General features: G+C 40.1%; 1 protein-coding gene across 2 annotated transcripts in view; it reads right to left on the reverse strand.

Annotated features, from left to right (window-relative positions):
• Positions 1 to 15,858, reverse strand: part of TWF2 (twinfilin actin binding protein 2) — a 55,781-nt gene that overhangs the window by 12,109 nt on the left and 27,814 nt on the right. For both annotated transcript variants that reach the window (XR_015741658.1, XM_087924026.1), the window contains exons 3-5: positions 14,567 to 14,745; positions 12,464 to 12,559; positions 10,387 to 10,491 (exon numbers count right to left, since the gene is read on the reverse strand). Coding sequence is in view for 1 of the 2 variants with exons in the window: in XM_087924026.1 (XP_087780152.1) it covers positions 10,387 to 10,491; positions 12,464 to 12,559; positions 14,567 to 14,745 (380 nt within the window). In the remaining variant the exon portion in view is untranslated. The remainder of the gene's footprint in view (positions 1 to 10,386; positions 10,492 to 12,463; positions 12,560 to 14,566; positions 14,746 to 15,858) is intronic.

The raw sequence follows: 15,858 nt of genomic DNA on the forward strand, positions 1-15,858 counted from the left end.
CACATCTAACTGCTGAAAAAATGTTCATATCTTGAAGCAGAGTTTTGCTTTATATAGACCAGCCTACTAGCCAAATGCTAAAAAAACAGTATCACTAAATACATTTCATTTGGAAAAGTACCTCGAGACAGTGCTGCATGCCACTTTGATTACGATATATGACTACAGTACAGGGTTTACAGGGTCTACAGATTACCACTGTTGAAATCTGTCTGCAATCCACACGCATATTCTTACAGTGCTTCTGGTCAGGGGAAGGAAGAAATAGATATTGCAGAGCTGATATGCACTAAATCAGCAAAAACACGTGATTCCTGCTTGTCCAACAATGAGGGCACTGGAAGTCCTTCGTTGTAGTTGCACTCATCATCACAGGACTCAACATCAACAATGCTTTCCTCCTTTAAATAATATTGTTTAAAATGCAAGGAGGAAAACCAAAAATAGATTTGATTTGATTGACTGAAAATATTTCCAGACAGTTTTTATGGCCCAAGGGCCACTCAACAAAAACAATATTAAAGTACCACATGATAACGCAGAACAATAAAAGCACAAAAAGACTACATTGATACAAGGAATTTCATGCCAGCATTTATAACATCCTGCATAGTAATAAAACCAGATATAGCTAAATTAATAGCCCACAACAGAGTAATAATCTTGATTCAGGAGATACATGGAAAAAAATTAATGAAGCTTTAGAACTTTCATAAATATTAACATTGATGGAATCTGAAGCAAGATATTTCTGACTTTAAATACTGTTCTGTTAGTGAGGTGGATGGCCTCTAAGTTTGATAAATAAACTAACAAAGTTCACTGGTATAAGTAAAAATGGTCATTTACACTGTTACATTTTTTTCTTTCTTTGTTAGATGCATATCCCACTTATCGTTCAAGAACCCATGAGAACCTCCCTTCATTTTATTTTCATGATAGTAGCCTGTGCAAGATAGGTTGGGCTCAGAGGGAGTGTCTGACACCAAGTCTCAGCTTCTAGGCTAAAGGTAGACTTGGACCAGGGTGTACAAGTCAATTATCTTCACCATTACACCATACTGGTATTAGGACAGACTCGGAAATGAATTGATAAGAAGTATTGCTGTGAAAAACAGATGACTCAGGATAGGTTGTACACACCTAATTATTTATCAATAGAGGTAGTCCTCGACAATTGAGCCAAAAAAAATTTCATTGCTAAGTAAGATAGAATTTTGCCCCACATTACAACTTTTCTTGCCATGGTTGTTCAGTGAATCTCTGCAGTTGTTAAGTTAGTAACACAGTTGTCAAGAGACGCTGGCTTCCTCATTGTCAGAAGGTCTCAAAAGGTGATCACCTTGGGACACTGCAACCATCACAAATACATGCCAGTTGTCAAGTGTCCGAATGTCTTTCACGTGATCTTGAGGATGCTGCAATGGTTTTGTGGAAAATGTTCACAAGTCACTTTTTTCAGCAGCCATTGTAACTTTGAAGGATCAGTCAACTTTGAAAGATCAGTTGTATGTTGAGGACTACCTGTGGTGAAATGCCCACTTTCTATACCAGCTGAAGTTTTTCAAAGCCTCAGATAGACTGCTTTATATTATGCCAATCTAGATGTCTCTGGGGCATGAATTACTGAGCAAACATCCAGCTAATATGACCATATAACAGTGATAAAAGCTACTCTTGAACCTCCATATCATTGAACTAATTCAATTAGCCTCGAATTTAGTACGATTCCCAAACTATATCCTTAGATTTTTTTTTTAAAGCCCAGCATTTATAGTTAAGACCATTTGTAAGCAAATATCAAGAAATACTTGGTTTCCCCATGTATTCTGCCTCAATCTTATTTATGTCTTAATTTGGTCAATCTCACAAGCTTCCAAGCAGCTTCCAAACTTTTTTCTGGTTGAGCTGAGTTAGTCCAGCAGTGTACAAATCAAGGGGTCATTAATCCCTTTCTTTTAGATAAAACACTTGTTCCATACGTACTGCTTACAAACTCATTTCAACATATATTTTGCAGAGGCACCTATAAATTGTCAGGATTACAGCTTCACTGGTAGAGAAAGGAAGGAACTTTTTTTTAAAAGCAAATGCTTCAAGGTTGGAGGGTAGAAGGTTTAGGATTAAAACATGCAAGAAAAGAAGCTCCAAGGAAGAGCAGTAATTCTGAGAAGAAATGCGTAAGATCAAGCCTACCATCTCACTGTAGGACTCCTGGGAATCTGAATCCTGAGGGCAGGTGAAGAGAAGATACAAGAGTTCAATAATAAAATATTTTCTCCTGAATGAAGTGGCAGGCAATAGATCATGTTATGCATGAACAAGCTGGCCACTGGGATGGAATACTTACTGTATGTTATATACTACACCACTTATCCCTCTCCCAAAAAATACACCCAAGTAACTTTGGAGGAAGCCCCCCCCCTCATCAGTGCCAGAGAGCTGTGACCGAAAATCCTTGGAGCACACGCAAAACAAACATAACCACAGACTTCCTCCAGAAGTATGCACAATATAGAGAGTGCCAAAATCCTCTGATATACAAAGGGTGGACAATCTGGGTGCCACAGTCATGTGCAGCTCTTGAATTTTGTTTTTATATTCCCGGAACCTTTCAAGTTCTTTTCATTGAAACAAAAGCAGCAAAACTGCCAGAAGCAGAGGGATAGTTTTTCACTACTTTTACATTAACAAACAGGTTAAAGGCGTTATGTCAAGGCTATTGTGGCTTAGCAAAACTATTTCACTTAAAAAACAACACCACCTCAAACTCAAAACAATGACAGAATAGAAGGCTCCCGCATTATGGAAAGTCTCCCACAATTCTTTACTACTCAAACAGACAAACAATGTAATTGAGCCATACAAAGGTTAACCAACCTAGTGATAATTAAGACCGGGGGTTTGAGCTCTCTAAATGATTCAGAAAACAGTGTTTCTGCCATAATTGTAACACAGTTTCTTGTTTTAATTATGGCCTTCTAAAAAAAATCATTTAATAACTTGAAGATTAGGTGAGATTTGCAGAAGTATTCAAATGATTGCACTACATTTATTTTCCTTTCAAAGACAAGTAGCCAGCGGACAGGGTTCAAGATGCGATGTTCTAAACTTGGATTAACAAACTTCCATAGGAGTAAATTCCTCTTTGTTCCCTCTCTCACATGACTCAGAAATAAACTATGACATTTTCAACTTTCAAACACGGTGCAACCCTACATGACATTTTGACACTTGTTTAAGAGGCTGGCTTTTCCTAAGACAACAACTATAATTTCCAGATAGGACAAATGAAAAACCATAGATATAAGGCTTCAGTGCTATAGCCAGGTATGCTGGGAAAGGAGAAATAAAACATATAAAAGGAAATAACAGTCATATTTCAATTTAACGAAGGATTGATTGCCCACCAGGGTTACTATAACTGATTGAAGAGCAAAGATGATCTAGGGTCAAAGGTATAAAGTATTATTTCAATCCATACTCTACTGCCAAGGTGGCTTATCAAACTAATAGCACTTTGCCAAACCACAAATTGAAATAGTAAAAGATGAAGATCCTTAGACAATTACATATCTAGTATGGCAATTCATTTTAATGTCATTCATTTGCGTACTTCTCTTCAGCTATGCTGTCAGAGCAGTTTAAAGAACAAGATGCAATGCAATGATCAAGCAAATGTGCACACATGCATGTGCACACACACATACCGATGCATAAATAACGCAATTACAATATTGGATAATCAAAATGGAGAATGCCTCCTGCCCTTTTTGGAGCTGACGTAATGGCAACTCTGAGCGAGCAGCTCTGCTTCGAGGGCAGAAGCGGGCAACTTCTCAAGGATCTGTGGATTGCAGCAAGGACTACACTCCTAAATCAGACAGGGTCAGGTCTCAATGATATTTCTTTCGTAGTCTGGAAATGCGTTGCCAGATTTTAAAATTCTTCTGATAGAACAGTAATTGATCATAAGCATATATGCTCACAGAGTTTTCAAATAGGTTGTTATTTGAAAACATTTATTCCGAGATGCATTTCCTCAAATACAAGGTGAAGGTGAAAAGCACCTTGTGCATAATTTTATCCCTACTGTGCACTTTATCCCTATTTCTGAATGTTAGAAGGATCATTCATTTAAAAAAAAAAATAGGCTGAGGCAGCGACAAAAACTGTTGAAGCACAATAAGGCCTTCAGGTATTTCATACAGGCAGCATACAATAACCATGTGCAACTCAACCTTACACCAATTTTTAAAGTAATTTTCTGCAGTGGAGCCAATGGTATTAAGGCTGCAATCCTATACCTGTTTATCTGAGAATAAGACCACTGAACCAGGTAGGATCATTTCCAAACGGATATATGTGGGTTTGCATTTGTAGTCATCCTATGTCCTATGTTTCCTCTACTTCAGGGATGTCAAACTTGCATCGTCACATGATGTATCGGGATCTCCCCCCCTTCCTAAACTGGGCAGGGACGGGGCCAGCATGCGACACATCCGGCCCGCGGGCCCCAAGTTTGACCCCCCTGCTCTACTTCTTATAATTCCTTTTGACCTACACAACAAAAACATCACAAAATTGTGAACAGAAGTTTAACAGCTCCACATTCAAAATATTCAATGAAGGATACAGAAACATTGGTTTTAAAGGCTGCGCTGCTTGGAAAGATAAGTAGGGTCTTTCTAACTTTGTCCTGGAAAGTCTGCAGATGTGAAAACAACATTGCAAAATAAAAGCAACAGCAACAACAATCCCAACTCTTTCAGTTTTCTTTGGGTTGAAAGGTGCGATTTATAAAAGGCACCCTCAAACAATCCTCCAATGTAAAGCAGTTGTCCTCAATTCTGACTTCCCATTGACTTGCAAGTATTTGAAACAAGCCCTATTATCTTCTACAGAAATGCACAGCTTGATAAATGGATTTGGGATTAAGCTTGAGATTTTGTCCACAACATCCAGTTCTTCCCAACAGGTCAGGCTTCCAGGAAACCTATGTTTCAAGGCTAGGAGATTATCATTTGTACCTGGCTAATGTTCCTTATTTAAGTGTAAAAGTCAAGACATTCTACCTCATCAATCCAGCTGGCATTCCTAACATGCCAACTGAGTGCATCAAGAGCCTGAGCAATTTATCTAAAGAACCTTTTAGATCAGCTCCTTGAATTTTTGAGGCAATTGTAAACATTCAATGGCCCAGCAATTGAGTTTCAAGGACTTCCTAAAATCCTCTGGGCATTTATTTGCATACCCAGGAAAAAAAAAAAATCTCCATCAGGGCTTCTGGCAAAGCAAATTCTATTGCACAGATGCAATCTACAATTTAAGTAGAGGAAAGAAAAGAGGAAAAAGATATTAAACTGTGAAGCAGTGATATCCATTCTCTGATTACCAATGGTATAGTCCATAAGGGTATTGCAAGTGATCTGCGGGGAATGAGAAGAAATAATGCAGTCCTAACTGAATCATTTTTCACATTAGGTAAATGTTCTCTCTTTCCCAAGAGCAACTTATTGCAGATAAATGAACTGTAATGAGTGCAATATGCTTACAGCTGAGAGTAATAAATCACTCGAATTTTATACGGTTTATTCCCAATTTATGTGATTGCCTTCAAAAAGTTAAAGTTGATGGAGTAGTTGCTATTTAAAAAAAAAAGTTAGAAATTGCTCCTTACATTGTTCTGTGAAATCAGACAACCTGGCAAATCTTTTAAATACACTGTTACCATGCCTGGACACAATCCAGCTCCACTAAGTCCAAGTTTAGCATGAGTATTTGAGGCTATAATAAACATTTGAATAAAAGATAGATAGGATAGATAGATGGGTAGGAGAAAGAAAGAAAGAAAGAAAGAGAGAGAGAGAGAGAAAGAAAGAAGAAAGAAAGAAAGAAAGAAAGAAAGAAAGAAAGAAAGAAAGAAAGAAAGAAAGAAAGAAAGAGAAAAAAAAAATATCCAAGGCCCTTAAGGAAGTCTGAAAGTCTGATGAAGCTAGCACCTATTAAATCAATGGCAAAGGCAACACATTCCACAAACATAACATAATTTAATCACTGTACTTCCCTCAAGGAAATAGAAGAGCAAAAAGTGTCAGGAACCACACCATAGAAACACTTACCCAACCTACTTTATCCCACAAGGCCGTGGCAGAAAGCCATTTCAATCAAACCAAGCTTAAAACAAGCTTCAGGTGATGAGCTTACCAGCAGAGTGGTCTCAAGTGAGTTTGGACCTTGCTTTTTGTCATATTGGAGGAGCAGTTTCAAGAGGACTTGCCAGTTGAGATGGATCCACCAGTCCCTCCTGCATATTCATGTTCCAAAGCAGAAGCATCGCCTTTGCCCTTTGGCTGGTTGACCCAGCTGCTCTCTAAACAAGGGGGTCCAAGGGGGTTCCTCGCATTGTGGGTGGGAAAACAAACAGCGCAGCCATCTTACAGTTTGCTCCTTAAAAAAATGCATCTAGAGCAGGGCTGTCAAACCCCCGGCCCAGGGGGGAACTAGCCACACCCATGTCCAGTTTAGCAAAGGGGGGAAAAGTCCCAATATGTCACATGATGCTTCCGTAACGCCATGAGTGTGACGCCCCTGATCTAGAGTAACCAGCACAATGTACTTGTGGCTCTAGGTGTAATCCTAATTGGCCATCTAATCTGGAGTGAGTTCTGTGAGAAATGGCCGTTTTGACCTAGTTAACAATAGGATTAGTCCAGAAAATGGAATGGAGCAAGGGAAGACTTTCTGCTGCAAACTCTAGAAGATTGGGCCTAGCTCTCACTCAGGTCAGCAAAAAAATCTTTCCTGACGGCTTAAGAAAGCTGTGGGAAGCACTAAGCTAAACTGCCAGAACTTGTCTAAGGCAACTCTTAATTGCTTCAGAGTAGTGCCCCTAACAAGGAGAAATGGAAGTTGGGTGCCCCAAACTAGACTTAAGTATGACTTCTTCATATCCATAAGTATACAACGGTACTGCACTACATCCACGGTTTACACCCAACCATGCCTGGGTCCAAAGGCCCAAATCTGAGAGAAGCAGATGATCACTTGAACGTGGTGTGTGAATTCATACCGATCTAATTGAGGGCAACTCCTACACATCAAAAGTGAGGATGGAATGCAAAAATCTGGGCTGTGTATTCAGGCTTCCTGTGAGATAAATCGATTTTCTGAGCATTCTCTAAAATAAAGCGGATGTCTCATCTGCCGCCAGTGACACCAGATCACAAGCGGGGTGACCCAGAAATGGAGCCGTAAACCGAAAGGGATTCTCTTTCGCAACCTGTCAGAATTGCTCAGCCGTGCAGAAGTGGCGGTGGGAAGCTAAGCTCCAGGCCTGTCATATTTAAAGAAAGCTGAAGAAAGGGAGGGAAGGGAGGCAGAACTGAAGTGCTGCACACACTCAGTTGGGGGCCCGAATAGGCTATTTGGCTGCACCTGATGTGTGCAGGTCTGTTGGAAGGCTGATCTCTCTATAAAGACGCTTTGTTCTCCCTCACTAGTAATATTTAGGTTGACAGTTGGTACGGGCTAGTTCAACAGATTCAGATTACAAAAACACGTGAAAGAGATATGCTTTTAGGCCCAGTGCCCAAAAAAGGATTTGCACTCCCTCTCCCCAAACAGAAGTAGGCACACTGCTCTCTAAGCTGGTATCTTTCTTAATGTATAACTCTAGCTTTCCAGCTGATCTCCAAGGTGGATTCGTGCAAACATTCCAAATTCAGGGTTTGGCAAGCAACCCGCAAGGACGAGGCAGGAGTAAATTATTTGGAGAATTCATAAACAATAGTGCTCAAATCTATCCCTGACCCACTCTGGTCCCAGTCAAAGTAGCACCCCCACAACTTTTAAATCCTTTTCATTCTTGTTACAGGTAGTACAAGACTATGCTGCTTTCACTGCTATATTTCAGTTTAAGAGATTTTGCTTTGGATAATTTGGTCAATATGCTGTTGCTTGACTTGAAAGAAAGGTATTTTTTTTGCCCAACCACCCAGCTTTCCCTTATATTACTATTCCACCTCAGTTATTTCCAGTCTCTATATTTAAACAGGTGGATGCCTTTTGTACTTCAGACAACAGGCCCTTCTTCAATTTCCACCTCCTTCACTTTCTCTCAAAGACAACATAGCCACGGTGCCTTTAAAATCTCATTTCTATGGTTTACATCTGTGGGGACTGTGTCCCACCTCTGTCCATGTTCCTCAGTCAAAATCTTGAGTCTCCTGGGTGCTCACAAGCTCTGCCAATTTTATGGCAATATGATCAGCATCTCCCAGAAAGCCACATATAATGAAGGCAAGAATGCCACACCGCAATGGGATCCTGGGGAAGAGGTGGGATATAAAGCTGATACATAACTCCAGTCAATTGTTACCACGGTTAGAAATTTGCCACACAAACAACTGAGAGGCATCTCTTTCTGCTTGCTTTCATCATCATCCGCTTCGGGAGGAGATGAAAACTGCCCAGAGAGCTTGGGCCAATAAATGCAAATGGAAACACACAAGCAGCAATCACACCCCGGCTACTAAATCATCTTCTGACTTGATAATCATGTGCCAGAGGGAGATGAAAGTCCTACAGTTAAGACCCGGCAGGTTAAACATTACTTAACTCAATGTACAAAACGCATTAAGGAAACAAATAAAACATAATGCTTCAAAGACTAATTCAGGAAATGACGCAAAAGAACACTCTATGACATTTCTCTTATTGTGTAATACTGGAAAAGTGCTATCAGGTGTGCCTTGTATATACAGAATCTTCAAATCCGCATGAATTACAAGTAGCCCTTGGTTAACAATGGTAATTGGACCAGAACTTCCGTCACTAAGTATGTGGTCGTAAAGCACAGGATTATGTAACTGCCACACAAAGCAATGGCAATCCTGGCACTTGCGGTTGTTGCCGTTAAGCGAGGATTGCAGGCAGCTTGCAAGCAAACTGGCAGGCCAGGCACAGTGCGAGGGGGTGATACAAGTACAAAGGGACTGGGGAGGGCTGCTGCATGAACAGCCCGTGAGGGATCGCATCAACCCACAGCCACAGGATTCCCATTTGCAACCTTCCCTGCCAGCTTTCCAAAAGCAAAGTCAATGGGGATGCCAGTAGGAAAGGTTGCAAGAGTTGATCCAGTAAGTTACTCTCTCCCACTGGGCACAGGTACAATGGGACGACGTGTGGGGTGTGTGTGTGTGTGTGTGTGTGTGTGTGTGTGTGTGTTGCAAGAATGTGAAGAAATGGCAGTCATGTAACAGCGGAACAACGCCAGAATTGTAAGTGCGAATCGAATGCCAGGGATCCAGATTATGATCATGCGACCATGGGGATGCTGTGATGGCTGGATGTTTGAGGACTGGTCGTAAGTACCACTCATTCATTAACTCTAAATAGTCACTGAATGAGTGGTCATTAAATGAGAACTAGCTGTAGTACTGTTTTGATTCAGATTTCATACAGCTGCATTAGTTCAACTTTCTCCTCTTAATGTGGGACTACAACCTCCAAACCAATGAATAACTATTATGTGACTAGGGCCAGATTCAAGTGAAGGTTTTAGAAATTAACTTGTGCTCTTGGAAGAAAGGTGGCATGTATATCTAATAAATAAATAACCACATAAACCACATGAATGTTCAATAGCATGCAACCTATGCCGCCCGAGTAAAAGCAGGAAATTGGTATATGAGCATGGGTCTCTCCTTTATGGTAGGCAGATCAAATATTATTCATCCAGCCATTATTTCTGGAGTAAACCTGGGTTTCTCCAGGATTCAAGATAGTGGTACTTTGTAACTGGGAAGACAGGCTTTACCTACTCCTAACCACCAGAGTCATTTGAGTTGGGTGATGTACTTGAAATCAATCCATCAATCAATCAATGAAAACACAATTATGAAGAAAACCGGGGCTGCTGAAGTATTGCAGGTCACCTACAGGATAGCAACTATCTTGGGAATGATAGCCACAAGCCTCAGCATTTCCTCCATACAACTATGCCCTGAATTGATCATGGGTGGAAAAGCAAAGGAATCATCCCCCACCCACCCACCAAGAACCAATGAAACACGGAAGGAAAAGTGATGAGAAAAGAGATGGGGAGCATCAACCAGCATATTTCCCTACTTTTCTCTCCCTTTTAAGCAACCTGAACATCCCATCTTCCTAGCTGCAGTGCACAGCTCTTCCTTCCAAATGTGAACACTCTTATGGCTATCTGACAGCCTCCAAAAGCAAACTTTTTATTCCTAATTGCACCTGAATAAAATGCATGACTTTTAAATGACACAGTAACATTTTTACACACAAAGCACCAAGGGAAAATTGGAAAGAAAGAAAGAATTACAGTGTCATCCATAGCCCAGTGAACTTTCTTCTTACCTCATTGATGCGGATCTGCTGAAGCTCTTGTTCGGCTGCGGTCAGAGGAGCTGGAGCAGAGGAAGAAGACACATGCTTCTGGTAGCCACTGAGTGAGATGTCTTCCTGTGGTCCAACAGAAAAGCAACCGTGGGAAAAACATGAAACTGCTTCAAAGTAGAACACAGGGTACATTCATAAAATGGCTGCCTTAATTGGTTTGGTTAGCCACAAAAGTGCCAACCAATGCAAACTGGCAAAGTTGTTCTTTACAACCTCCTCTAACCTTGCAAAACATTGATCTCAGTTCTTCTTTTTACTTAAAACGTGTAGGGAAGAGCTCCAAAAAGAAAAGAAAAAAAGACTGAGCTGAAGCTCTATAATTTTTACTTTGTAAGAAGGCATTTGGGAGCTCTACGAGGACCAAGAGGCCTTCTCTGAAGTACAGATTATGCTTGAGGTTGGCGCTCTGTAACACTAGTTTTCCCATTCAGTTTTAAAAATTAAAGCATCTTTTAAAAATTAGATGAAAGTAGGGAGTCTGGGGAACACTGAAGGAAAGTCATTGTAAGTCATGGTACCACTTAGACTTGCATTCTATAGCGGTCAATGTGCCATGACACATTTTTCAACCAATCTTCTTCAACGAATCTCCACTTGCTGAGGTGATTTCCCTACAGCTGCTTCAAGATTGCCTTTATCCACTCAGGGTTGGGCCTTGACACTGCCCAGATTTGAAGCTTCAACTGACCCAAAACTGGGAGGCCAAATTGATTATGAGAAGAATGTGAAGAAATCATATTACAGTTGTGTTAATTGCACTGCACTGGTGATAACTTGTTTCTGAACTAAGTACAAATTGCTGGTCATTACTTTAAAATTCTCCATGGCAATAGAGATCTGAAAGAATATCACTTTCAAGGGACTTGACTGGTGGTAACACAAATATTATAAAGATGAATTTTAATGTCCTTCTCTATTGCTGCTCTACATTGTTGAAATGCATTCCCTTTAGAGATGAGCAGTCCAACACATTTATTAGCTTTTATAAAAAGTCCTCAGAATGCATCTTTATGTCTTGTCACTGTTGATTGAATGTTCATTTTATTAATTTTACTGGTTTTAGTTCTTTTTATGGGTTTTAACGCTTTGATTTTACACCAAGAAGGCTTCAGTGATCCAGAGGCCTATTAAGTTCAGTAAACAAGCAATAACAAAACAATTCTAGTAGATGGTGGATCTTGGATAGCTGCTTGAGGATTTCACAAATCATACTGAATGATAGAGCTTTGCAGAGAGTCATCCAGAAGATTTCATTTATAGTACTGTATAATCTAATATCATTTTATGTACAACACTGCCCCCTTCTGGCACTTTCAAAAAACATTCCAGGTCTGTAAGCATTTTTGCTGTTTAGCTAGTCAAATTTTACACAAAATACAAAGTGTTTAGATAATCATTAACTGCTAGTTAACAGCCAGACTTATGCTAATGCACAATATGAAACTCTACCTTTCTTTGTGTCATGTTAAGACTGTATTTCAAATTGGAGGAAAGAGAGTAGGGCATATGTTCAATGCAATGCATGCATTCTTATTTCTGCCTCCCACTTTAGTGAATTATTATAGTCAGCAAAGCAGTCTGAAGACTTTGGGACCAGACTTCCTCTGAAGTGAATGTTATAAACAAACAAAATAACTGAGAAAGAACAAAAGAAAAGCAGGCTAGAGACAAGCAATCTTCCACAGGATAGAAGTGGTCACCTCTGCTCTTATGGCACAAACAGACCACCTTGTGCACATCTTTACCTATCTTTTGTCAATGTCTTAAGTCAAATCCCTGCACTCATTTTATCAGGGTTCAAACTGAGGATATACTGCAAGGGTGAATCAGATTTAACCTTCATATAGCAAAACAGAAGACACAGCTTCAGTTCTTTTTTTTTTCCTATGCAGTCAGAATCCCTGCAATCTTAAAGCAAGCACTTCAAGATGAGTAGATGATAAATTGTAATCTGGCTTTTAGAAGCAGGACTCCAAACTTTAACAGTTGTAACTCTAATTGTTCTGATCTCAGTGGATATGACCAACCGCCATACCTTTACTGTCCCAAAGAGTTCATCCTTAATGTGTCCTCCTCCAAACTCTTTCTTTACTGTTGCTCGGGTTGCTGCGTAGAGCATCTTGAGTCTAACCTTGTTGCACAGAGAGAAAGAGAAGAGAATATGAACTATAAGAAGACATTCATGGCCGCTGACTACCAGAAGTCCAGTTCACAGTGACTAAAAAAAAAGTTGCAGGATTATTTATTATTTATCTGAAACCCATCAGGACCTTTCATGTTTGGAATTACAGGGTCTTTTAAAAATTAATATTTATATCAAAATGAATTTGTTAGCTCCATCTTCCCCAGAAGCACCTTCTGGATGTGTTGAATAGCTCCTAGAATTCCCCAAACATGATGGCCATGCTGAAAATTCTGAGCTGAAATTCATGCAACTAGAGGTTTTTCCCCCAAGACTGACAAAAGCTATGGTAGCTTTTGAATAATCACAGATTGCTTAATCCATTATAACAAAAACTAAACATTAACAACTCTTTGTGACAAGGTTTGTAGTGCTCAATTTTGTCCATGTACATCAATTTTGTCCATGTAACACTGAATACTAATATAAATGGAAGGGAAGTATTTTTCTTCCACTCTGATTTCATTAAGTAAATAGGCCTTCAAGTCAGCTCCTGATGACTCCATGGAAGGTCCACGTAGTTTTCCTGGCAGTTTAACCTGCAAACTTGCGATTTCCTGGTGATCTCTCTCTGAGTACTAATGAGGCCTGCTCTTTCCTTGATTCAGAGATTAGAGAAACTTGATTACATGCTGCAACATACCTGGGCAAACTTCATTATTTCTCATAGAGAAGTAATCCAATTTGTTGGATGGACAGCATCATTTTGTAGACTTGTGAAACAAAGGGCTGCATGTGAACATCATTCAGAAGCTGCTGCTGATCCAGAAGGTAGCATGACAATAATGGGAATATAGGACTCCTGTTATGTAAGCTGCACTGGTTGCAAGTTGCCTTCATATGCAATTCAAGCAAAAAGCCTAGCTATCGGTATTTGAGGAACCAACTTCTGGATGTGTTGAATAGCTCCTAGAATTCCCCAAACATGATGGCCATGCTGAAAATTCTGAGCTGAAATTCATACAACTAGAGGTTTTTCCCCCAAGACTGACAAAATCTGCAAAGTCCTGCAAAATCTGCTTTGCTGTGCTCACCAATGCAGTGGCCTTGGCTTGTTTCAGATCCCATCAATGTCACCTAGCAGGTCTTTTCTGTCACTGCATTTCCCTTTGAGAAAAATCATCTTCCAAAGATTGGCATGTCTTCCCCACTGGCTTGTCTTCAACTCTTCTCTAAAAACTGGCTCTTCTCCCAGGCCTTCAGTTAAGATGATTGCAATGGCCTCTTTACCCCAGATCTAGAAGGATTGTTTGAACAGTTATTGTTTTATGGATATTGTTTTTGTGGAATTGTTCACAAAATTGCCATTTTGTGAAGGCACCCAGAGTGATTAGAAGTTGGGTGGCCTTGAAATTTAATAAACAAATAATGTAGTCTTTATTGATTTTGTGACTTCTAGGGATGTTGGAGTTTAATTTTTATAATCAGCTAGTAAGATTGGGTAAAACAGCTCACATTTGAATGGTTTTCAAATTCAGAATGCCCTGTTTCAAAGTTGAAAACAGTTGCATCACATCAGAAACAATCTGCTTCAAACAATCTGGGGAAAGTTCTAAGTTCCCAGTGACCCACTGAGCTCCAAGCCTCTTCAGTTATGATTGAAGGAGCCTGCACTGAATGAGAAATACCTGTTCCACATTTGCAACAACTTCTTCTAAACCAAGCAGCTTTGCATAGGTGATTACCATGGTCAAACTCTATGCTGACTGGAGATTATGGGAATCATAAACACCTGGAAAGTTTCTGGCTGGCAATGAAGAAACTATAGATTAAACAGATAGAAGGCACCTGCAACCATTGGTGGTTTTGGATTGGAAAAGGGAAGTAGAGCAACCTCATGGCTTCTGAAAAGCACTCTGCATACCTTTTATCCTTCAGCTTACCATCTAAACTAACTAGCAGGAACCGGATGTTTTTCACCTGTATTCTGTCAATAGGAATAAGTTGAAAGCTTACAGGAGAGTTGTCAGGTGACCAGGAGATGAAAAGCCACTCGTAGCCCTGTGCATTTTGGGTATCCAGGCGGTAAAGGATGTAGCATGGTTGCAGTTCATCTAGCAGAGGAAGCACAAAGGAATCGTAGTCCTTATCCCAGCGCCGAGATAATTCCTTGGAGGCTCCAAGCACTAACTGCTCTGGAAGTCAAGGCAGGATGAGAGGAGAAAGAATTAGTGAGTAAGCAAAGGAGATGTTGCATTTGATAATCACTACACTTCTGATCTTTATTTAAAATTAGGATGGAGAACCTGAAGCCATCCTCCCAACTGCCATAGACAATTTATTTAGTGGTGAAGGATGATGGGAGTAAACAATATTTATAGGGAAAGAGATCATCTCTCTTTATTCTGAGTCAAGGCTGGCGTACTACAGACCCCAAGACAATGGGGAATAATTCTTGTTTCTTGTTAGGACTGTGGGTTTCATTCTCTGTGGTAGCCCCCAGGTTTTGAAATGTGTTTCCTGTAGAGAGATGTTAAAGCCACTTTTCCGGCATTTCACAAGATAATCAGACTGTGTTTATGTTGTGTATGCCTAGATCAAAACAATCCAATCTTTATTACGATCATAGGCAGCATAGTGTGAGAGTGTGTGTGTGTGTGTGTGTGTTTACTGTTAATGTTCTGATTTAATTTTGATTCTTGCTTTGATGTTTGACTGGTTGGGAACAGAGCAGGGTTTGTTAGTCAAACTTACTGCCAGTTTTCTTGGCATAAAACTTTAATGTGCATGTTAATGAAAAAAGAATGAGGTCGGCCAAGAGGACACCAGTACAATGTACTTAATGAGATAGACGTTAAGGGAATGACTATAAAACAATCTGTCATTACTCTCCCAACTGCTTTAGCCCCTGAGTCCTGAGACTTCAACGTTCAGGCTGCTCTCTCGTGAAAATATGGACTTCTCCCTAAAGCTGCTAAGTCAACATGATGACACCATGGTTGGCTTTTGCCTTAGAATAGATTCTGCCTCTGCTCTTGATAGAACCCAGCAGCTCTCCTCCTCAGTTGGTTCTTATATGTGTGAAGAACAGTCTAAAGGACAAGAAAGTCTATGGAGATTCTCAGCCATCCAGGTCATGGTTGTCCCAAAGGTTCTTTTTCCCCTCAAGAGGCAGGTGGACTTTCTGGTTTTTTCTTTGAAGATGTTTCGCTTCTCATCCAAGAAGCTTCTTCAGCTCTAATAAGCTTCTTGGATGAGAAGCGAAACATCTTCAAAGAAAAACCAGAAAGCCCAGTTGCTTCCTGGTG

This window comes from Pseudonaja textilis, chromosome 2 (genome assembly GCF_049901715.1).
Source record: "Pseudonaja textilis isolate UNSWEBS1 chromosome 2, rPseTex1.2, whole genome shotgun sequence".
Taxonomy (NCBI): domain Eukaryota; kingdom Metazoa; phylum Chordata; class Lepidosauria; order Squamata; family Elapidae; genus Pseudonaja; species Pseudonaja textilis.